This window comes from Cupressus sempervirens, chromosome 2 (genome assembly GCF_028749045.1).
Source record: "Cupressus sempervirens isolate cs-2001-9-10 chromosome 2, ASM2874904v1, whole genome shotgun sequence".
In the NCBI taxonomy this organism is placed as follows: Eukaryota; Viridiplantae; Streptophyta; class Pinopsida; order Cupressales; family Cupressaceae; genus Cupressus; species Cupressus sempervirens.
In genome coordinates this window covers 753,397,673-753,421,943 of record NC_143119.1, presented here as the reverse complement: position 1 = coordinate 753,421,943, position 24,271 = coordinate 753,397,673, and the positions used below count along the sequence as shown (strand labels likewise).

Here is a 24,271-nt window from a genome sequence, read left to right as displayed (position 1 = left end):
TTGTTTGTGAATGACCTCCAACAAAACAAAAAAAAATTCCATTTATTTAATACCTTTATTATTTATTATTTATTTTGCTTTCTTTTTACCTAAGCAATGCAATAAACACATCTTTATAAATTGTTTTGTTCCACACCACATGGAAAAATTTCCATTAATTAATCCCTTACACCTATTTAATAAATTATATTTAAAACATCATTACTTGACCTGTATCTCAAATATATTTTTTTAATTACTATTTTTCTTGGACCATGAAATGTCCCTTTTTTTGATTTTATATGATATTTCAAGCCTCTAATTAGATTTTCAAAATCAAACAACCAATATTACAAAGATCCACCAATTTTTCAATAAACCCCAAATCAGGTATGCCCAGAATAGTGCCAAAAACTTCACAATTTCACATATTATTAATAAATATGAAAGTGGACATTTTTACAGAAATTTCAGCAGCATAACAACCTACAAAATGAAATTTTCAGATTTGTATAACATTTACACAATAGCTCCCAAATGGAGGACAAAAACAATGCTCATTGGGCTCCTGAAAATAGCACAAAATAGCCCGAAATCACCACAAAACACTAATAATCTATCACAGAAGTTTAACCACGACCCAATACATATATTCAGCTCTATTTTAATATCTAAAATTTTAAAATATGACAGCAACCCAAACTGATATGAAATACTCAACCGAAAATACCAAACTCTTACAAAAACACACCCGAAAAATTCACAAATCGCACTGTTCAGCACAAGGGCAAACTCTGCATGAGCTTGCACATGGAATGGCTTTAAACTCCCATCCTTAGCCTTCCTAGAAACCTACAAACTCCCGTCCTTGGGTCTCCTTCTCCACAGGTTTGGCAGCCTCTGAAGAACAACAAAACAATGAGCGAAAATCAAGTTATGGAATGAGCCCAAAATGCCTCCAAATCCCTTAAAAGAGGGCATAACCCTAACTCACGTCCAAGAGGTGTTAAAAACATATTTTAATAATAATTTTTATTTATTAGTCCATTGATTTTCAAAGATTAGCCCCTTTTGCTGAAACTTCACCTTTTTGAGCCTGTCTGCCTTAACAAAGTTTATTATTTTTAATTATTTGAAAAGGGGACATGATCGACCAATCCTCTTACACTAACTTTCAAAGATTTTATTCCATTCTTGTCTTTTATGTATGTATTAACTATTTATATAACTCTATGAACTTGTAATATTGTATCATTACTTGTAAACCCCACTGAAAAAGAGAAGAAGTTGGCAAATCCCACCATGATTTTTATATAATTTATTTAAAATAAAATACACTGAAAAAGAATCAAACCCCATATCTGTAAAGCACTTTGAAATTGCCAAAAAAGTCTAGACCTTGACATTATCAAAGAGGGTCCACTTGTATTCTCATAATAAGACACACAACAAATTTTGGAATCTTTCTCATGTTAATTAAATATGGAGAAGCAGATGAGGGAATACCAAACACAAGCGAATGGAGCAGCAGATGTTTTTTGCAGTGACCATCACTTGCATATTATCAGTGCTAATTTTGATTGTATTTGGGAAGCAAGTTATATGGAAGAAGAAGAGTGACAACAAGAAGAAAAGGATACCACCAGGATCATCTGGATGGCCATTAATTGGCGAGAGCATCAGTTTCTTCAAATCTATCAATTCCCAACAACAAGAACTCCGAAGAAACTTCGTTAATGAACATGAGCAAAGGTAGATTTTGCTGTGAATCTTGCTATGTTTTTTGGGTTTTCTTATTGAAATTATTTCTCAATCATATGAGATTGATACAATTTATAGTTTACATGAAGGACTAATACAGTTCTAACTAATATTATGGTACGATTGCAATTCCATTGATTTGTGCGAACATAATATTCTATACTATGCTATCAACATTTCAAATCAGATTTGTTCATTGAATATGTTTTCAATTTTTATTATTAATTGCAGCCCTATTCTATTAATCTTATAACTTATGAACATTTCAATATTGGTGGCTCTGGAGGTACCATAATAATTCCTCAAATGGGAGCTACAGCAAAATTATTTTCAGATCTAATTAGTGAAATTGAAACACATGCAGGTATGGACCGATCTTCAGATGCAGTTTGTTTGGAAGACCAAAAACAATTGTATCGGTTGATCCAGAATTCAGTAAATATGTTCTACAGAATGAGGGAAGGCTGTTTCAGGCCAAATACCCAAGCTCTACAGTAAAAATTATAGGAAAATATGGTCTGCTGGATGTTCATGGAGAACTTCAGAGAAAACTCCATGGAACTGCTGTGAATCTTTTGAAGCATGAAAATTTGGAATCTGATTTCATGGAAGACATACAGCATGTGTTTATCACTGGTATGAAAAAATGGGAAAAACTGAGAGATATTCCTCTCCAGGACAAGTGCCATCAGGCAAGCGAAACAAAACCCTGAGATGCTAAAATGACTATTTATTTATTTCTATATTTGATTATGTATATTTTTTAACATTAACATTTTAGATCCTACTCGATAATCCATCATCTGATATTATTTATTGACTATTTACTTGTTTTGAGTATTTGACTGTTTTGAGTATTCATTGAATCCTTTTGTTTTTTTTCGTTCAGCTTGTTCTGAACTTAATGGGGAAAAAATTGCTGGATTTACCCCCTGCTGAGGAGTTGGTAGATATATACAAAGCTTTTGATGAATACATTGGAGCTGTCCTCTGCTTGCCCATTAATATTCCTGGAACTACTTTTGCTAGGGGTTTTAAGGTAAGTGAATTCAGCTCTTTCTTTCTATTTCTTAATGTTAAACTCTCTCTTTTATCTATATTTTTCTGTCTTTTTTAAAGATTCAGTGCATCACTCTTCCTCTTGGTTGGAGTTAAAACCTTTCTTTTCATCTGATCTTCTGCCTTTCTGATCTCTTTTATCTATTTTCTAGTCATCGCAATTTAGATCTGATGTAAAATCTCTTTTATTCTGATTTAGATACACATAAAAAAACTTTCTTTTATGTCATTTTTTAAGCAGTTCGGATTTAACTGCACTCTTTTATCTTTCTCTGCCAATGTAAACCTCTTTTCTTTTATCTAGTTTTTCCCTCCCTTCTCAAAGTAAGTATAGAACTCTTTCTTTTATCTATTTTTTTGTCTTCCTATGTTATAGCCAAGTAAAACTCTTTCTTTTATCTGGCTTCCTGAGCTATTTTCCTACCTTCTTGGCTTAGACCGGTGTAGAACTCTGTCTTTTATCTTTTTTCCCCCTTTCTTTTATGGAAAACCCTCTCTTTTATCTGTTTCTTGTAAACCCTCTCTTTTCCTACCTCTTTCATATTCTATAAATTTCTCTCCGTTATATGTTTTATTAGTTACTTGAATTAGATCTAATGTAAAACTCTTTCTTTTATCCATTTTTCTGAATAAGACCAGTAACTTTTTTCTTGCCTTCCTCAATTAGACCTATTGTAAAACTATTTTCTTTTATTTATTTTTCTATTTTTTAACTATTTTCTTGCCTTCCTCAATTAGACCTATTGTAAAACTATTTTCTTTTATTTATTTTTCTATTTTCAAAAATTAGACTTTGTAAATTACATCTGATGTAGAACTCTTTCTTTTATCTACTTTTCTACCTTTCTAAATCAAACCCCATATAAAACTCTTTCTTCTTTTCTGAATTGAATCTAATAAAAAGTTTTAAACATTTCTGAATTAGATTTTTAATCCATTTTTCTAACTTCCTGAATTGAACCCAATGTAAAACTTTTATCTTTTATCCTTTTTTCAACCTTGCGGAATTGGACCCAATGTAAAACTGTGATCTTTCTCTGTTTTTCTGCCTTCCTGACTCAGAATCTGTACTCTCCATATTTTGTTGCTAATTTATGCTGAAAATGGATCTCATGTTGCATTGTAGGCAAGGAAAACTTTGATAAAAAAGATTAATGAGTGTATAGAAGACAGAAGACAACGTCCAGAAGTGAGCCGTAATGATCTCTTAACGAAACTGTTGAAAGAAGGCATCTATTCTGACGAAATCATTGCAGATCTCATATTGTTTTTGCTCTTTGCGGGGTTCGAAACCTCGTCGACTACCATGGCATTTGCTGTGAAGTTCCTGACTGAGAGTCCTCGGGCATTGAAGGAGATCACGGTCAGTCCACTTTAAACTAGTCGAAATTAAAAAATAAACTAGTAGATATTATTTCTACAGTTTCAATATTATTATTATTATTATTTAAATTTGGTCACACAAAGGAAATTTTTACAAAGCCAAATGTTGCTTTTCTAGATTGGTTTCAATACTAAATGTTGTTTTCTAGATTGGTCAGATCAATTTGAAATGTTAATGAAAAAATACTAATTTTGAAATGATTTTTGAATGGACAATGGATAGGAAGAACATGACACACTCTTAAAACGTAAAGATGGTCAAAAACTAACATGGGACGATTATATGTCCATGAAGTTTACTCATTGTGTGAGTATATACAATATATTTTCTTGTTATTGTTTGATGTTAGTAACAATTTTGATTATTATTGGAATTTCATGACCAATTTTGAATATTAATGATATCAAGTTTCCAAAATTCGTATTCTTGTCTGTTGCTACTTATGGTTTTGATTATATTAGAATTTTTGGATCAACATTTTTAACGTTCCAATCATGAGGTGTGATCTAAAATGTTGAAGCAAAAATTACGATCTAAAAATAGCATTGAGCAATTTAAACATATTATCAAATTTTTATTATTGTGGTTTTTGTCACCAATGTAGGTTATAAAAGAGACACTTCGTATAGTTAGTGCTGCTCCATGTATTTTTAGAGAGCCGAAAGAGGACCTTGAATACAAAGGTTTGATTGAGAGTTTTCTTTATTATTTTCAAACTCGTATTGGAATCATATTAATCAATTATTTGTATTTTGGGGGATGGTATATGATAATGAACTTCTTAATACTAGATTGCATATACATATTTTCTAAGGATGTGTTTAGATATAATTTTATAGTTATATGTTAATGCAGATTTTCTTATTCCAAAAGGATGGACAGTGTTTGTATTTTTGAGTGGTCAACATTTGGATGAGAAGAATCATTTTGAAGCTCATAAGTTCAATCCATGGCGTTGGGAAAATGAGGGCCATGTATGTGATGGGAAAGAAATGCTATTTTTTCTCAAATGATTTAATTGATGGATTTTGATGCATCTGATTGATAATAATTGTTAATTAATTGTAGGAGATTTCTCAAGATCCTTCATATATGCCATTTGGCAAAGGAGCTAGACTTTGCCCAGGATATCATTTGGCTCGCTTTGAAATTGCTCTCTTTCTTCACAACTTAGTCACGAAGTTCAGGTTAGGTTCACATACCAGTTTTTTTATGCACATTTAACCCTTTTAAATATAAAAATCTCTAGTTACTTTATAAAAAATTCTAAACTTTTTTCTTTAAATGTATGACTACAATGAATAGGTGGGAGCCGCTAGAAGCTACTAGTACCATATACTTCCCTCTTCCTAGCATGTCAAAAGGATATCCAATTTGTCTAGATTCTCGATTGCAAGAATAAGGAGAGTTCAACATATTTCTCATAATTGTAATCCCCTTTTATAATGCTGAACATTTGAGCATTACAATAGTTAGTGAAATAGTGCTACTGATAACAATTATTTAGATTTATCATATGAAAGTTTTCATTAACTTGTGCTTTGAGTGGCACATACATTCATTTACATTATGATTGACATACCAGATTTACTTTAAATATCATTGCTATCTTATTATCAATTTTAAGCCTTAATTCTTAAACATAGATTATTATTATTTTAATTAATTTTTAATATTTAATACTTTGAAATAATTAAAAAAATTCATTTTGTTATAATAGCATATGATCTAGTATTTAAATTATTTTGTTTTATTTTATATATAAATACTGAAGAAAATCAAGAATACATCTTTCCAGCTACTTCAAAAGTATGTGTGAGATGTGTAATTTCAAACTTTGACTTTTTATATTTATATTTTAATTGGTTCAACTTATTATTGAATGTTACTTTCCAAATTTAGAGAATGTGACCACTTTTATACTTAAATATTAAATAAATAATTATATCTAAAATAATTATATAGAAATTATTGACTTTATTAATAGAAGTTAATTTTTATAGTCAATATTCTCAATATAAAAAGACAAAAAAAATGTCAAATTGAGAATGTTGATCTAAGTGAAACTAATTAAGGTTGATATTTAAGTATGATCAAGTGTAAACATGAATATTTTGTTACAAGAATCCATGATTTAATATTCTGATACAATGTTCTTAAATGAACATCCTCAACACACAACACAAGATCTTTGACTAATAATTCAACAATTAGTGGTCACACTCCTAAAAAATCAACTAAATAAATTAAGGATTTAAAATATTAAATTAGAAGAGTGGATTTTGTTGATGGTTCTTTTTTGGGTAAGATGTAAGCACGATCATGTATACCACTTTTCAACAAAATTATGTTGGCAATCAACATGTCTCAACCTTAGTCATTCGTAGCATTATATTTATTTGTGTAATGCATTAATTGTAATTATTTTCTCATCATATATAGTCATCTAATGTGACATGACACAATTGGTTGTCTTCATATTAAGAGGTTACATGGAAGATGACAAGAATGCAATTTATTTCCACATCGGAAAGAATGAGTCCCACATTGGAAGATTTGTTTTTCATGTGTCAACATCTTAGAAACCCATGTAAGTCATTATTACATGATACATTGTTATGACTGGTTTAATGACAATTGTACGATAAGTAAGAGCATTACTCATACCCTTTTTTAGCAAAATGAAGTTCTTGAATTTGCGAGTATTTGAGAGGGTTTAGAGGATTCATATGACTATCTCTTTTGGCTTTGTATAGAAACCATTTCAAATTTATATTTCTTTATATATAGTGTATCTCTTGATCTATATGAATTTGAAAGAGGAGGGAGGAAAATATTTTCTTACAAGGTTATGTTTGTTAGAGTAATGAAGTATTTAGTTATTAGTTATAGCATATTGATTTAATTGTTAAGTCACTTGTTATCTCTATTTTACTTAAGCTAAAATTTAGGCATATAATAATTAATTAATTATTAATTATTATCATGCAACCTAGGTTTTACCTTGTTAGGGTTTTGGTCTCGTTTTATAAGAATTGATCTCTTTGTAATTTTATTCATTCAGTTTTGATAATAGCAATCTCCTTTTTTACTCATCAAGAATGCCTCATCTATGGATTTAGGAATTCTAGCCTCTATAGCTTTTGGTTCTCTATTTCTGTATAGTGGAGGTTCTCCAAATCAATAGTTTGGCAATGTTTGTAGCTTCATGCTTCAATGGTGTTCTTCATGATCATTCTTTTGTTCCTATCTTTTGGAACATTTTATTTCCGTCTCTTTTTGGAGTAGGGTTTTGCCCATGTGGTTTTCTCCATTTCTCCTCTTTATAGAGATTTGATTGTGCTTGGTACCTCATTAGGCCTTGTTGTCGGGACCCAAATTTACTTTCATTAGTAGTTTTTAAGTTTTTAACTACTCACTAAGTTTATCTTAAAGGGGGGTGTTAGAGTAATAAAGTATTTACTTATTAATTAAGTCATATTGATTTAATTATTAAGTCTCTATTTTACTTAAGCTAAAATTTAGGAATACAATAATTTTAGTTCTTCTGTTAATTATTATCATGCAACATAGGTTTTACCTTGTTAGGATTTTGATCTCCTTTTATAAGGATTGATCTCTTTGCAATTTTATTCATTTAGTTTTGATAATAGCAATCTCCTTTTTTGCTCATCAAGAATGTCTGATGGGGACACAACCCAACCAGAATGGACACAATAGAAAAGGGAAATTATATTAACTGAGAAAATAAGCTAGTACAAACAGTGCAGAGAAAATAAACTTCAAAACATGCCCTACAGGCTTACAATAGCATAAATCTGGAGAATATTTCTCCTTTTAGCACCTCCCCTCAAGCTCCAATCCGAACTGCCTTTTACAATGCCAGAAATCTCCTTAAATAGACCCCAGAGGGTTAAGGACTAGGAGTACATTCTAGAAAGTGCTAGTAGGCATCCACCGACAAAATAGAAGGTTTCAGAAGCTGCGTTAGAAGTCGGTGCAAATCTAGAAGAATCCAAAAATGGTAGCCGAACTTCCGGGAGGCATAACTTTTGAACTGTAGCTCCGATTGACGAACCGTTTACATTTTTGAAAAGCTCTCAAAGCGCTCTATAGACCAATGGACAAGCATCGCTCGTCCCTCATTTTTTGACCCTTTTCAAGGTCATTTAATGCCCCAAACTTGACTTTGAAGCATTCTTATGAGGTCTCCAAAACTCGAAAAACTGCAATAACTTTCAAACCGTGGGGCCTATTGACCTGATTCTTTTTTTGGAATGCTCTAAATCATGATTACATTCATCTGGCCAATTCACACCTTCTAGTTTACCGAAATGATGGCCCAAATACATGCTCCTATTTTTTTGGGATTTTCAAACGCACTGATAGTTGAACTATGAGAGTTGGAACCTTTATTTGAGCCAAATGGGTATCCAAAAATGTAAAGACATGAAACAGAAACTAAGTCTAAGTACATTTTTTTGGGTGACACAGGATTGCCCTTATACCTCTGGATGCTCCTGCATCAATGTCTCATCTATGGATCTGGGAATTCCAGCCTCCATATCTTTTTCTTCTTTATTTTTGTGATAGATGTTTGCATGAGGTGATTCTTGGGAGCTATGGCATTGATCTTTCATCAACTTCAACAATGTTGTAAAATTTTCTCTAGAAGAGAAATATTCTAAACTTCACACAAAGGATTGGAGCCAAAATGTGTATTAGATAACAGTTTGTTGTAGATCAATGCATTCGTTAAATACTTAAGAGCATGGAGTTTATTACCCAAGAATGGTTTTTCTTATGTCTATTGTTGTTTCTCAATTGTCTATCTTTATTCTATGATTTTTCTTTCATATTCTTGACTTGTGGTGATTTACATGTTATTACATTGTTGAATTTTATCAGATCTACTAACTAAAATAAATTTCTTCTAAAGATTATGTTAGGATTTAAAGAGATAGAAATAATAATTATATGCAAATATATCCGATATCAAAAAAATAATGTACATAGAAGAGAACACAAGACACATAGATTTAACATGGTTCACCCAAATCCATGGGCTACGCCCACCAAATAGCAAGTCTAATATTTTTATTATCCATTGATTACAACCCGATTACAATTTGTAACCCCATACACCTCAATGCCACTAGAAGATGCTATTATCACATCACACCTCATGAAGTCCCTGACCCTAAGCCATTTTATACAAGATTTTTTCTCACTTACAAAGTTAGGGTTAAAATAATTAAACAGGTTGGACTATGAAAAAATAACTGATAAAATAGGCCTTTTTTTTTCTTAGGGGCTATGCCCTCAAACCCTTGATAATCATGGCCTATGTGCCATGGTTGTATTGGGGACTCTCACCCCCATTACCTTGCTTGGGGCCTAATTCAGCCCCAAACCTCATCAAGGAATTATGGAGAGTGTACAGTACTACCTTGATCAATCACCACAAACTAATAATCTCTCACTTGGGGACTGATCAAGCTCCACACTAGACAAAAAGCTCCCACTTAGAGACTAATCCTGTAACAATATCGCTACTCCATGAGGCTCCCACTAGATCAAACCACTTTGGACTCAATCGTTCCTTTATTCTATTCAATTTAGAAGACCAATCAAAGCTGGAGAGGAGTTCATCTTCTCCCTTGTCACTGCGTTTGTAAACATATATATTGGATTATCATCTGTATGGATCTTGTCTAGCTTTAACTATCCATCATCCAAAATTGATTGAATAAAATGCTACCATAATTGCATGTGTTTTGTCTTTGAATGTGGAGTAGAATTCTTGGCAAGATGAATGACACTTTGACTATCTATATATAGATATTTATCCCTATGTGGATTTCCTAATTCTTCCAAGAAGAATTGAAGCCATATCATCTTCTTAGGTGCCTTTATAGCAACAACATACTCTGCTATAATGGATAGAGCATTCACCCTTTGTAACCAAGAAACCCAACTCACTGTTATCCTACCAATAGTAAATACACGACTTATAATACTCCATCTAGTATCAAGATCCCTTGCCAAATTAGAGTTGATATAGCCTTTTAAGTCAGTAATAGAGCCCCCAAAATGTAAACATTTACTAGATGTTCTTGTCAGATATATGAGAATCCATTTGATTGTATTCCAATGATCAATTCTAGGATGGCTCACATAGCTACTAACAACTTCCACTACATGTGCAATATCTAGCCTAGATCATACCATGGAATAGGTTAATCTCTCTATAAATGAAGCATAATGTACCTTGGACATTGTATCCTCCTCTTCTTGTTTCTTTGGACACATCTCCTTGGTAAAGTTTAAATGACCAAGCAAAGGTGCACTAATAGCTTTAACATTCTCCATAGAGAAATGTTGCAATACCTTCTCAATCTAATTAGCATAAGATAATGTCAATTGTTTGTTCTTCCTATGTTTGCAAATTTTCATACCAAAGATTTTTTTTTCTACCTCTGAATCCTTTGTAGCAAATGAATGTGCTAACTATTTTTTTAACCTCGTAATATGATTCATGTTAGACCTTGCTATAGACATATTATCAACACATAAACGCAAAATAATGTAGTTTTCACAATCCAAACTCTTAAAATAAACACATTGGTCTGAATGACACTGATTATAATCATTCTCATTCATAAAATTATCAAATTTAAGATACCATTGTTGAGATGCTTGCTTCAATTCATATAAACTTTCCTTCAATCTGCACATGAAATTCTACTTACCTTTGACCTCAAATTCTTGTGGTTGTGCCACATATATTTGTTCATCTAGATCACCATGCAAAAAGGTAGTTTTAACATCAAGCTACTCCAAATTAAAATCTTCAGTAGTTGTAATGCTCAAAACATTGCGAATAAAAGTCATTTTAATAACAACAGAAAACATCTCATCAAAATCAATGCTTTTGTTCTATGCAAATCCTTTTACAACTAACCTAGCTTTAAATATTTTCTTACCTCCATCCTCTTCTTTCAACCCTTAAACCCATTTTGTCTATGGAACCCTTTTACCTAGAGGTAACTTACATAAATCTCAAGTCCGATTTTTCAACATGGAGTCCATTTCTTTTGTCATTGCAATCACCAACTAAATCTTAGTATCCACCTACATGACTTCATCATTACATTCAGGTTCACCAAAATCTATTAATAAAATAGAATACAAAGAGGGAGAAAATCCTTCTAGAGCTCTACTTAGGATTGTTGATCATCCAACAATCACTAAGGTGTGTGATATTTGTTATTATGGAGCATGAGGGACTTGTTGAACATCATCCTTTTGAATATCATCCAACACTACATAACCATTTTCTTCCTTCTCATGTTGTTGCAACAGATCTTTACACAACACTTTCTCATTGAATACAACATCTCCACTTCTTACAATTTTATGATTTTAAAAATCCCAAAGCCTATAACCTAATTCATCAAAGTCATATCCAAAAAAATACACTTTATGTATTTTTCTTCCATTTTGGTTCTTTTTTCATAATCTATATGTGCAAATGCTTTACAATCGAAGGTTTTGAGAAAAAAACAACTCACCTTCTTATCAGTCCATGTTTCCTATAGAATACCACAACCCAAAGGAGTAGAGGGACATATATTAGTAAAATATACAAAAATGTTAACAACTTCCATCCACATGTTTAAGGGTAGCCCAACATAAAACCTCATACTCCTTGTATGCTCCATCATTATCTTGTTCATGTGTTCAACCACTCCATTTTATTGTGGAGTCCTTGGAACTATTTTCTTCCTAGAAATACCATTAGTGGAATAATAATATTTGAATTCAGTATTGCAATACTCACCACCATTATCAGATCAAAGACACTATAATCTTTTACCAATCTCATTTTCAACCAAGCATTTCTAATTCTTAAAAGTTATAAATACATTAGATTTATGTCTAACGAAATAAACCCATAATATTCTAGTTGCATCATCAATAAATGTAACATAATAATAAAATCTACCAAGGGAACATACTTGAGTTGGTCCCCATGCATGTGTATGCACAATGATGCAGGAGCATCTTGGGTTGCACTACTATCCTGCATGTTTTTAATTTTTTTATCTTGCTACTGAAACTATGTTTTCTAGTTTCTAGGTGCGTGTTGTAGACTATGTGACTAATTTTCCATAATGAATGAGAGGATGCACACATCAAGTATTGAAGAGAGCTTGAACTACTATCTATCCAAGGTGCAAGTTCTAGCTTCTTATAAGTTGGGAGATATGGTAATTCTCTCGGAGTATCAATTTCTGGCAGTTTTGCATGATAGTTTTATGTGCTTGAATTTTAGGTTGGATGCACATTTTTTCTTGGTGAATCAGCCTTTTCACACTTAAGGGGTTGTAGAATACCTAAAACAATACCTATAATTCAAAGCACAAGTTCTAATTCAATCAGAGCTAGGAGATATCATAATTTTTCTCAGACATTGATTTCTGGACATTTAATTGCTTATGCAGGCCAACTTGTGGCTCTTTAAGAATTTAATGTTAGGTTTATTTTCATTTAATATTTGCTAAGAGCTGACTTATGGCTTCTCTATGTTTCAGAAAAATCTGTAAGATCTTTTGACTAGTATAAATAGAGTGTTTAGGCTTAGAGCTAGGTTAGTTTTTGAGAGATTATTAGAGAGCAGAACTGGAAAGTGCAAATTTGAAGTTGGATCTTAAATCATGAATGTATTTGTATATAGCTATAACCTACACGGCCTTATAGATGGGCATGTATCCTAAATATTTGAAGAAATCAATGAAAGTGTTTTCTCTTCCTCCTTTGATTGTTGATTCTTTGTGTTAGAATTTCACTACGTTAACTCTTGCAGGGTGTTTTAGAGAGTTGGGTGTGCCATTTGCCCTAGTTTTCCCTATCTTTCCTTGCATTACACAAGCTCTGATTTCTAATTTTTCTTTTCTTTCCCACTGTTCACAAAGCTAACTCTCATTTGTTTTCCATACACACAACTTTCTCAAAAATCTATATTGACACATTTCGATAACAATAAACCTTTCTTTGAATGAAGTAATTTCATCATGGTCAAGTCTGTTGTGTCATAGTGTTTTATCAGAATCTATAACATACATTTTTTCTCTCTTCTCAATTGCAACAACTATTCTTGAAAATTCATTTTTCTTTATAATAATTAAAATAGAAGGAACAATATGCCATGTACAAAGATATTGTTGGAACTACAATTGGAACAATTGTTATGTTGTCATTGATGTCAAACCTTATTGGTGAGATAGTTTCCATATGAGTAGAGTGTTGAAAATTTGGCTAAGCAAATGAGGTGTGGTTATCATTTATGATAACATATATATTGTGTAAAGAGAGAATAATGTGAAGAGGTACAACAATTATACTTAGAAAATTGTCTAAGTATCAGTTAGTTTATTTGGTAGAGCAGATGCAATTTTGATATATGCAATTGAATAAGAAATTATTGGCATGTGTACAGTTAGGTAAAAACAAGATAGAGTGTCAAGATGACATGTTCAAGTGTGTGAGTTAGTACAGTTAGTACAAAAGAAGATATAATAATTCTACCAATTACGCTAGTATACAGACAGGAACAAAGCATAACATGAAATGCATAGTTATGGGTTAAGGGATTTTTTTTACAAGATAATTACTTAATTAAATAGGGTTGACATCCTCAATATTAACCCTAAGATTATTTAGATGGATAAGTATAAGTTTATTGATTGTCCAAATGAATTACTATGAGTTGAAGAACATTGCATGCAAGCGAATATGAAAGGGAAAAGTATTTAGAAGGCTATAGGAAGCATAAAGGAAAGGAAGAGACTCAGCTAACACAGTAAAGTGATCATTTTACTTCAAAGGATCTTCATCAACAAACAAAGTTACATATCAAAGATCAATCCATTGATTCATCCTAATAGGTGCATCAGTCCCAAATCCTTTAAAAAGATGGACCTAATAGTCCTTTGTAGAAAATCCTAACAAAGTACATACTTAATTGTATTATATAAATCCTTTCACAAGGTGAACCTAATAGTCCTTCTTACTCTTAACCAAGTAGATCACCAGAAGTGATCATTTGTAAAACCTAATTGGCCAACTTTATTATTGCAGTAGTGAAGCATTATGGGTGTCATCACCACCCCATTTATACCTTTTACTTGGAGGGTTTCTGGGTTACCAATTATTGTGTTACGGTGTTGTTACTTTATTGCTTTATGTTTCACACATGTAAGAAGATTAGATAACATAAAAAAGTGGATTAAGATTAGAAGTTTTAAGTGGTTCTTGATTCAACCCCCTCTCAGTCACCTAGTTTGCATTACATTTCCAATAGTTATAATATATTTTTTCAGGTGTGTGAAAGCTTGAAGGCCAATTGCATAGTATTTTAAGATTTACAAAGGTATAAAGGAAAGTTCATAAATGTGAAATTAAGTATGCTTCTAAGGAAGATTGTGTGAAATTTATGTGATGCACATTTTGATGTATGATCAGAGGATTGGGAGTTTTGTGAAGAGCAACAAACTTTGTATCATATATTGAAGATATCAACATCAACCAAAGAGGTTTTTGTATCTATCTTTTTGTATCAAGGAATTACATTTTGTAATCCCCCGCCTAGAGATCCTTGAAAACAAGGATGAAATACAAGCAAGAATTTGTTTTTTTCTTAAAGCAAGTGTAAGTGTACATGATAAAAACATACATGGATCACAAAGATCACAATAGAAGACTAACTAAACATCCTGACATCAATGAATCTCCACACACCACTACTGACCAAAATGACCAACAACAAAAAGACGTAGAACTAGATTCGACTAGAAAGATTTTGAATCCAAAATGCGACACCAAAGGGTTGAAGAACACTGAAGACTGTATCTGAAACACTTCCTAAAAATTTTAGGTCTTACCAAAAAGTGTCCACTGGCTGCCCACACAATTTTTTGCAATTTCCAGGTGATACTTTAATACAACATTGGGCAATACTTTCTAATATCACATGATACATCTAAAGAAGTAGTACAACATTTTTAAGGATGAGGCGATATATCTCACAAGGGTGTGCAATAAATTAAGGGTATCATATGACAATTCTTCTAAGTGTGTACGATAATCTAAAGGATCACATGAAAAAACTCCAAGAGGCATGTGACACATTTAGGAAGTGAACAATACAAATCTAATGGGTGTGTGATATCTTATAGTATCACACCATGCTGACACATGGTCACCCAAGAAGCACAAGGAACACTTAAGGAAAAACACAAAAGGGAAAAATAGAGAATAAAACCTCCACATCAGGGAGTACCAGAACACTTCAAGGCAAGAACACTTGAAATAAATGCTAAAAGATGGAAAACAAGAAACAAATTCTAACCATCTAATCAAATAGTGAAGGAAAGAACAAAAAGGGAACATCACAGTGTATTGAAAGAAACATTGCAATAACATAGTTAACATTGCAATAAATAAAGCAACTAAGTACGCAGTTCCTCCCAACCATCAATAGCATCATAAGACCATCATGGGCCCTAGCCATCCCCAATGCATAACATCCCAAGCCACCAATCAGATTGTTAGTACTATCATAATAGGGACATCACTACTAAAACATGCTACAATCATAAGCATAAGGAAATCTAACATGCTAGTGGAAAGCATAAGATAATCCTACAAAGTAGATAACATCACCTATCACATGCTGATCATCAATGTAAGGAAATGAGTCAGTAAATAACATCATCTAAACATGATATACAAGCATCCCAATGAAAGCATAAATCACAAGAAAGCATACTTCAGAACTAGAAGTACTAAGTGACAACATCCAACAATGGTCACACTAGAACAAAAGATTGTCTTTGTACACCAGTCCTCAGCAGTGGTGAAGGTAACTACACCTCCCAACCATGTGGCACATGTAGGTCCACACTTGCAATGCTGATGGAGATAATGATCCAACCATAAACACATGCAAAACAACATCCATGGCTAACACACATATCAAACAATATGATGACTTAATCCAAGACAAAGACAATGCATAAACTATAGGTCCTGGTTAGACATCTCAATGGCTACTATGTAGGGACTAACATCATGAAGAGTCACTTGGCATCAACAAGCCCAAGCTTAGATCATGCGGATACAACATCCCTCAATAGAAAGGCTCTCACACATACATTTTATTATCTTTAATTTTATTACCACCCACTATTTTCTTTAATTATCACTTAATTAAAACTCCCTCTGCCATACCTATGGCGTCACGATCATCAGGTTGTGAGATAGAAGCCCCCTCCATATGCTACCCTACCCTACCCATGCTCATCCAATGACGAGTGCCCATAGACATGCAAACTCCCAACCTAACCCCAATGATCATAACTTCCAAAAATAGCATAGAAGATCAGGCCCTACAAGTCACCCAAAAAATGTATGCGTATGTACTCATGTGTGGCACACCACCATCATGAAGATCAACACAAGGACTAGATGAGAACACTAGCATAAAGTCACTCAACCAAAATAGACTTGGGACGATGGACGCAACATGCATCCCAATGCAACATAAGTGCAATAGTGATTTGATGGATATCCAATGGATCATCCTAATCCATGACCCACATTGTGCCAAGAAAACCTAAGAAAATGGGGTGGCACACAAAACAAGGAAAAAATCCCAAATTTTGGAAAAATTCCAAAATTAAAACCCATTTGGCCTTTAGGTGAAAAAACCCCCCCAAAAAAAAAAAAAGAAATCAGACAGTGTATGCAAAAACAACCAGCATAACAGCTCAAAATCCAAAAACCCCATCCCAAAAAAAGGGAAAATGTTCATACCCAACCAATGGGGTAGAACTAGCATATAGAAACAGAGGGGAATACTAGTTCTCAACCTCCTAACAAATTGCGACAAGAAATAAAAGCTAAAAAGGAGTGAAAACAATAAAATGAGAAAGCCCTACTTGACAGCAAAAAGGGCAAAAATTGAAACTTGTACAATAAAATAAATTTCTCGCCGAATCTACCAAAAATCATGGCAAAGCATGGTCTACCTGAGCCAAATCCAACAAGGCCAACCTCATGAAGATCCCATGCTCACAACTCCCATAACGAACAAAAGTCCAATCCTTCAGAAGAGGGTTTTGAAAAAATCTCTCCAAATTATCAAATACAAATTAGAAAAGTGAGGAATTAAATTCCTCTTTCAACACTTATTCACTTTTTGAGTTAATAGCCGATTAGGGCAAATAGCCAACTATAGTAGCTAGACTCCGAATCAACCCAAATGAAAATAGGTTATTCTCCATAATGGAAATTTAGCTAAGGAAAAGCTACCATAAATTAAATTTGAAAAGAATTAAAGCCTGAAATCCCAACATTGCATAAAATCACTTAACACTTTCGTGACAATGTGAACTTCTAAATGCACAAACACACTATTGGTCTAATCACATAATGCAAATGAGTTTGGATTTACTAATCGCTGAAAGGTTTTAATTAAAATAATTGAAATAAGGATGCATTGACCATACAAGGATGACATTGGTAAAATATGAACAACTAAATCACTATCTCCATGTGCCACTGCCAGGGATATAATTTCTGCACACTAAAATGCACGATTAAGCGGAATTGCATATAATATCATAGCTGAAGCAACATGTATTAAAAATACCTATTTAATCCATTTACATCACTCACGTTCGCAAAAAGCATAAAGATACAAGAATGAAGTAAATATCCATGGCATAAAATTCATCTCATAACATAACCAACAAATATGTCCAATAAACCATAAAACTAGATATCATCATAGATCTACTGTCATCTCAAAATAGCATCAACATGAAAATATGATAAGCTAAATAGTATAGTAGTAAAGAATCTATGGTACTAACTCAAAGTATAACATCTAACCCTCAGGTCATCATAAAATACATATAATAAGAGTAACAAGTATCTCTCGAATCAAAGTAGACAATAAGGTGCAGACTACAAACATGAGAGGCACTACATCCTCCCCCACTAGCACATGCTTACTCTTGGAAGGCAACAAAAAGGTAGGGGTATAATCCCCTCAATTGTGTAGAATCCTCCCTAGTCATAGAGGTCTCATTGCTTAGGTCTGATTGGACCCTTACTTGCTCTATGTCCCAACCTCGTAAGGTCAGCCTTTGGTGCTATAGCATATGAATGGGCTCCAAAGTAAGCTACCCATCCACTACCTACAAATAATCTTAATCAAGAACATGGGTCACATTTGGAATATACTACCTCAAAACAGAAACATGAAAAAACATTGTGGATGTACGATAGGCTAGGTGGCAACGCTAGTTGATAAGCAATAGGACGAATCCTCTCGAGGATCTCAAAAGGTCCAACAAAACATAGTGCCAACTTAGAGGCTTTCCCATAATGGATGGGGCTCTTCCTTAGTCACAATCTCAAAAACACCCTACCACCGACAAAAAAGTGATGATCCAACCTATGGGCATCTACATACTACTTTTGCTTGTCCTAAGCAGTAACCAAATGCTCCCTAATGCAAACAACCTATTGCTCCATATCCTAAAGCATCTCTGGACCCAAAAGAAAATGGTCCTCTAAATGATCTCAACTCAAAAGGGCATGACATGGTCTACCATACAAGGTCTAAAAAGGTGACATGCCAAGAGAACTATGATACCCGTTGTTGTATGCAAACTATACAAGGCACAAATAGTCCTCCCACTTCACTTGCCTATGCATAACATACATGCGAAGCATATCCTCTAGAATTTGATTTAATCTCTCAGTTTGACCATCATTCTTTGGGTGATAAGTTGAAATAAAATTGAGCTATGTGCCCAAAGCATGCTGGAGAGATGTCCACAATGTAGAAATAAACACCGAGTCTCTATCCAAAATAATTCGATGAGGAATCCCATGAAAATGAATAATATCCACTAAGAAAACATGCGCTAGTGAAGAAGTTGTGTAGGATGCTCTCATGGGTCAAAAATGTGCCACCTTGGACAACTTGTTCACTATCACCATGATACAATCATGTCTTCATGATGACATAGGTAAACCTATGATAAAACCTAGGGATATCGTATCCCACTTCCACTCTAGAATGGTATGTGGCTACAAAAGACCTGCTAGATGCTGATGCTCTGCCTTTACTCTCTAGCACTAGAGACATCTAGCAAAAAAATTAGCAACATCGTGTCTCATCCCTGTCCAAAAGTATAGCTGTTTGAGATCAACATGCATCTTCTTGACTTTGGCATATGCGAAATATGGTGCATGATGTGCTTCTAACAAAACCAAGGTATGAAGATCTCCCAAAATAGGTACATAGCTATGCCCCATGTGACATAGTAGTCCATTAGACTAAAGCACATAACCTAAAAATCTCCCCTCAAGGGTACGTCCAGCCTTGATCTTTGCCCTCACTTCCTTATACCAAGTGTCACTAGGAAAAGCTTCCAAGATATGGCTTTGTTAATCCACTCCCAGTGACATCATTGATACCTCATGTTGCCTTCTACTTAAGGCATCTACAATGACATTCTCCTTCCCTTTAATGTAATAAACATCAAAGTCATACTCACATAGGAACTCCATCGAATGACGCTGTCATGCATTCAAGTTTAACTGAGTAAAGATATATTGCAAGCTCCTATGATCACTACGCAACTCAAACTTGTGTCCCAAAAGAAAATGCCTCCAATAGACAAGGGCATGCACTACAGCCACAAGTTTCAAATCATGAGTGGGGTAGTTGAGCTCAGGTTCTTTGAGTTTCCTAGACTCATATGTAATTACGCAACCATCCTGCATCAACATCGCACCCATGCCTTCCTACAAAGCATCTGTAAAAACCATGAAATCACCCATAGGATTAGGCACTACAAGGATTGGTGCACTGGTCAAATACTCCTTAAGAGCATTAAATGTTGCCTCACACTAGTCTGACCAAAAAAAATTCTTCCCTTTCCTCTGAAGAGAAGTGATGGGATGAGCTACTCATGAGAAATCCTTCACGAAGCAATGGTAGTAACCCACCAATCCCATAAAGCTACAAACTTCTGAGACATTAGTGGGTACTGTTACCTGTTTTTGCCCCTGCCAAAAAAATTGACTTCAAACATAGCGCACCCAACGGCTAATTTTTACTATTTTATTATTTTAACACCATGGAAATATCGAAAAAATAAAACATTTAAAACCTATGGTATTTCTTAAGTTTATTTCTTTCGGCCTACAACTTTTTGTGCCATTAGATCTCTGGCGATCTATGGTGGGCGCTTTCTTGCATTTTGAAAATGCACTACCTTTATGTAATGTGAGGAAGCTCCTTTAAAATCCTTGGATCGATGGGTCCTTTCATTTTGTGTGGGTTGTAGGAAGGAAGAAGGTTAGTCCAACTAGTGATTCTTTTGGTGCCCACTTTCCCGCATTCTAAGTTCTGTCAGACTTCCTAACAATGTGGGGAAGCACTTTTCAGCCACCACAGATAGGGTGGACAAGGTGGCAGGGTGAGTTGGTAGTTTGATTGGTGCCCACATTCCCACATTTTGTCTTTTGTAAGGATTTTTGACAATGCAGGCATTGGCCTTTGTGACACGTGTCCCACGATGTTCGATGTTCCCAGTTGTATGTTCCACCATCCAATCTCTCGAGATTAATGGCTGGCACATGCCCGCAATAAGGAGTTGCAAGGAAATTAAACAATGCGGGTATGCGCCCTTGCGACATGTGGTACAGTGTGACATCATGGGCCTACCCTTCTTAGAGGGAAATTAAACAGCTCATCCTTCATGGCAGTTGTTAGATGAGTTAGTGTACAATGAGGGCATCTCATTGGTTTATCCAACTGACTAGGTATACCATCACGTAAGATTTTGATTGTCATAGATTCAAATGAGATCAAGGGTTGGAGCTTTCCCACATTATGAAGTTGCAAGGAGATTAAGGAATGCAAGCAAGTTCCTTATTGCCACATGTCCTTGTGGGGCCAAAGTTGTTTCATAGGCTGCAAGGTGGTGCCAGTTGGATGCCAGGTTGTGCTGAGTAGGTTCGTGGGGCCAAAAGTATTAAGGGCAAAGCATAGTAATATGGAAAGTCTTTCATGATTGTCAGATCAAGAAAAATCAATGGTACTCACTATCTCACTATGGAAAGGTGCTTGAAAGTTATGTATAGCAAGGTAGTGAGTGCTTGAAATGTGGATTGTGGGTCCTGTTTCCCTTGGCGAGCTGCAAAAGTGAAGACTTACTAGACAGGTTGAAAAAGGTTAGGTTCCTATTGGTTGGTACATTGATAGATTGGGTGTACCTTCGAGGCCATCGGATGGTGGCAGATTGACATCTCTCATTATGTAACTATGAGAAAATGCTCAATCTTTAGCTATAGTGACATAGCAAGGATTCGCCACATGTCCCAGCAGGTTCAGATTAAGCATTGATAGAAGGCATTGATGGTTAAGGGCCAAAATTCTTTACCTGCCAGAGCTCGCTATGTCGCTATCAAGAAATTTATGGCTTTCACCGATAGTGAAATAGCAACTTGCCTAAAAATGATAAACATGGCAGGGTCAAGGAGTTACATCGTAGTCAGGATTTTTTGAAGGCAACACAGTTAGTTGGTCAACCACATGGGGACTTTGCAAGGTGGAAAAATATAATAAACTGATTGGTCCATGTGGCCTATTTTGCTTGCAGAGTTTGGTTGATTATTGATTTTTGCTGATTTATGGGCCAGAAATAAATAAAGTCAAGTTTTCTTATGTGATCTGATCCTTGTGATCAATTCTAACCACCCTCAAATGAATGCTAAACCCAGGAGAAGACTCCACCACCCCAGTTGATCCATCTACCTGGTCAGAACTATTGAATGGTGTAGTTTCTATCTTCTCAACGCCCTGTTTAGACAAGATTAGATATCATTGCATCTGGATCTGTGCTTAGATTAGATTTTCCCTAGATCTGCATGATTATTCTTTGTAGGACTTAATGGTAGTGGTTGTAGAGTAATTTCAGTTGGAAAATATCTCAGTTATGCCTGAGCTATAAGGCATTTTTTGTAGATTTTGTTAAGGTTGACTCTTCTTTGACTTCTCTGATATTGCTTTGCAATTTCATGTGCAAATTCCCTTTGCCTCTGAACTGTATGACATTCTACCTTATCTCCTTCAGCCATTAATGTGAAAGTGCAAGAACTATTTGCCTCTCATTGGTGTTTTGTAGAGATCTATAATTTGCATGACTGTATCTCTTTTGGCCTATGAATGGTATTTAAGTTAATCCTCTCTTTCCTTGTGTCATTCATTTGGGTTTTCTGATCCACATGTGATTTTCAGATTAAAGCAAGTCTGAATGTGTATATCTTTTGGTGTGATGATGGTTCAATAGTCTAGGTATGGTCAAATATTGGTTTGTACACACTATTTTGGTGCATCACCTCCTTAGGTTAGAGTAGGTAGATTTGCTTTCATGCATTCCTTCTCCCTTTTCCTCTCCAAGAGTAGTTAGGTGCATTCAGATAGTAAAGGAAGCTGGCCTTCTCCAAAGACTCAACATCATAGTTCAAGTCTCATAGCTTGGAGGTTGTTTCCATGTTTTACAAGGTTTCCCTTAGGTAAAAACTTTGGACAAGGGTGCAAACCTCTGTGACAACAATTTTTGGCATGCCCGGTGGGACACTATTTAGAAAATTTCAATTCTACTAGTATCAAAAGGAAGATTTCAAGATTAATATCGAGGAGATAGTACTAGCTTCAGTGTTCAAGCCTTCAAGAGGTTCATTCTTCAAGTACTTGGTGACTTTGAGCTTCAAATACATCTAGTTCTAGACCAAAGCTGTAGTAATTCATGCCCAAAGCTGAAACAAGGGCATCTTCCAAAGGTAAATTTTAGTACCAAGGGATTTCATTTTCAAATCTTAGAAGGAGGAAGACTAGAGTATCTTTATCACTAGTTAGGAGTGTAATAGTAACAAATACACCTGCAAGATCTATCTCTACTCCTCCTACTATTAGATCTCAACCTAGATTGCCATCAACATATATCAATGGACCAATTGCCTATATGGCATAGCCCAGAGCCCATACTTTTGCCACCTTTAATGGTGGAAGTCCTCTTTTATTGGCCCAAAGACATGACATACCAATAGCTGCACTCAAAAGTATACCATAGTTTACTGGTGAAACTTCTATCTCTCCCTCAAAACACATTCAAGAAGTTGCAAATGTCTGTAATATCCATGTTATTATAGAGAATGATGTTGCAGTTAGGCCTTTGGCCTCATCCTTTAAAGGAAAAGCACTACAATGGTATAGAGGTTTGGCTCATAGATCTATAACAGATTGGGATGGATTAGGAGCAAGATTATGCAAACACTTTGAGGAAAAAAGTGACCATTTGTCATTTTTAGAATAGTTGACTATTATAAAAAGAGCCCCACATGAATGTATGATTGAATTCAACTACAAGTTTCAAAAGACATGGGATAGAATACCTGCTTCAATAAAACCTACCCCTGGTAATGCCTTCTTGCATTACCTTAGAGCTTTTAATAGTGACATTGCCACTACAATCCAAACTATGGGAGGAGATACCTTGCCTAATGCTTATGACATAGCAATAAAGTCAAAAAACACCCTAATACAAGGAGGTAAGCTAGCTCCAAGGCCTCCTATGCCTTTCTTTCCTGATGTTCCAAATCACCAACCAACAATGGCTCCTCTTCCCACAACTTCCACATCACAATCCCTTGCTTTAGTCCCTCAAGCTTTCACATCTTCAAATGGAATAGATGAAATCAAGGAGATGATGCAATCTATGATGTTGAACATAGATAAATGAGCAATAAGGTGGTGACTTTAGAAAGATAGCAAGCTCAAGGTAGTAAGGCTCATCAATTGCAACATCAAACTATGAACAGTGGTAGGCCTCCAAATCAGAATTATGGAAACAATTCTTTTGATCAGAATAGGCAGAGTAGTTATGCTTCAACCTCAAATGTAAACCAAAGCAGGGCCATAGTTCCTCAAAATAGCAT

General features: G+C 34.5%; 1 protein-coding gene across 2 annotated transcripts; it reads left to right on the top strand.

Moving 5' to 3' along the window:
- Positions 1 to 1,486: 1,486 nt before the first annotated feature.
- Positions 1,487 to 5,803, top strand: LOC149575609 (cytochrome P450 720B2-like). 2 transcript variants are annotated; one of them, XM_089815370.1, is made up of 9 exons: positions 1,487 to 1,731; positions 2,105 to 2,432; positions 2,630 to 2,779; positions 3,926 to 4,162; positions 4,406 to 4,489; positions 4,788 to 4,866; positions 5,039 to 5,157; positions 5,252 to 5,370; positions 5,489 to 5,803. In XM_089815370.1, the coding sequence occupies exons 1-9, from the start codon at positions 1,499 to 1,501 to the stop codon at positions 5,583 to 5,585; spliced, it is 1,446 nt and encodes a 481-aa protein (XP_089671496.1). In that variant the 5' UTR covers positions 1,487 to 1,498; the 3' UTR covers positions 5,586 to 5,803. The 2 variants fall into 2 exon arrangements, with proteins under 2 accessions (XP_089671496.1, XP_089671497.1); XM_089815371.1 differs by lacking the exon at positions 4,406 to 4,489.
- Positions 5,804 to 24,271: the final 18,468 nt, after the last annotated feature.

Coding starts and splice junctions, on each gene's coding strand:
- LOC149575609 (XM_089815370.1), top strand. CDS start 1,499: ATGGAGCAGCAGATGTTTTTTGCAGTGACCATCACTTGCATATTATCA. Junction 1,732..2,104: donor GTTAATGAACATGAGCAAAG/GTAGATTTTGCT, acceptor AAACACATGCAG/GTATGGACCGATCTTCAGAT. Junction 4,490..4,787: donor CCATGAAGTTTACTCATTGT/GTGAGTATATAC, acceptor TCACCAATGTAG/GTTATAAAAGAGACACTTCG.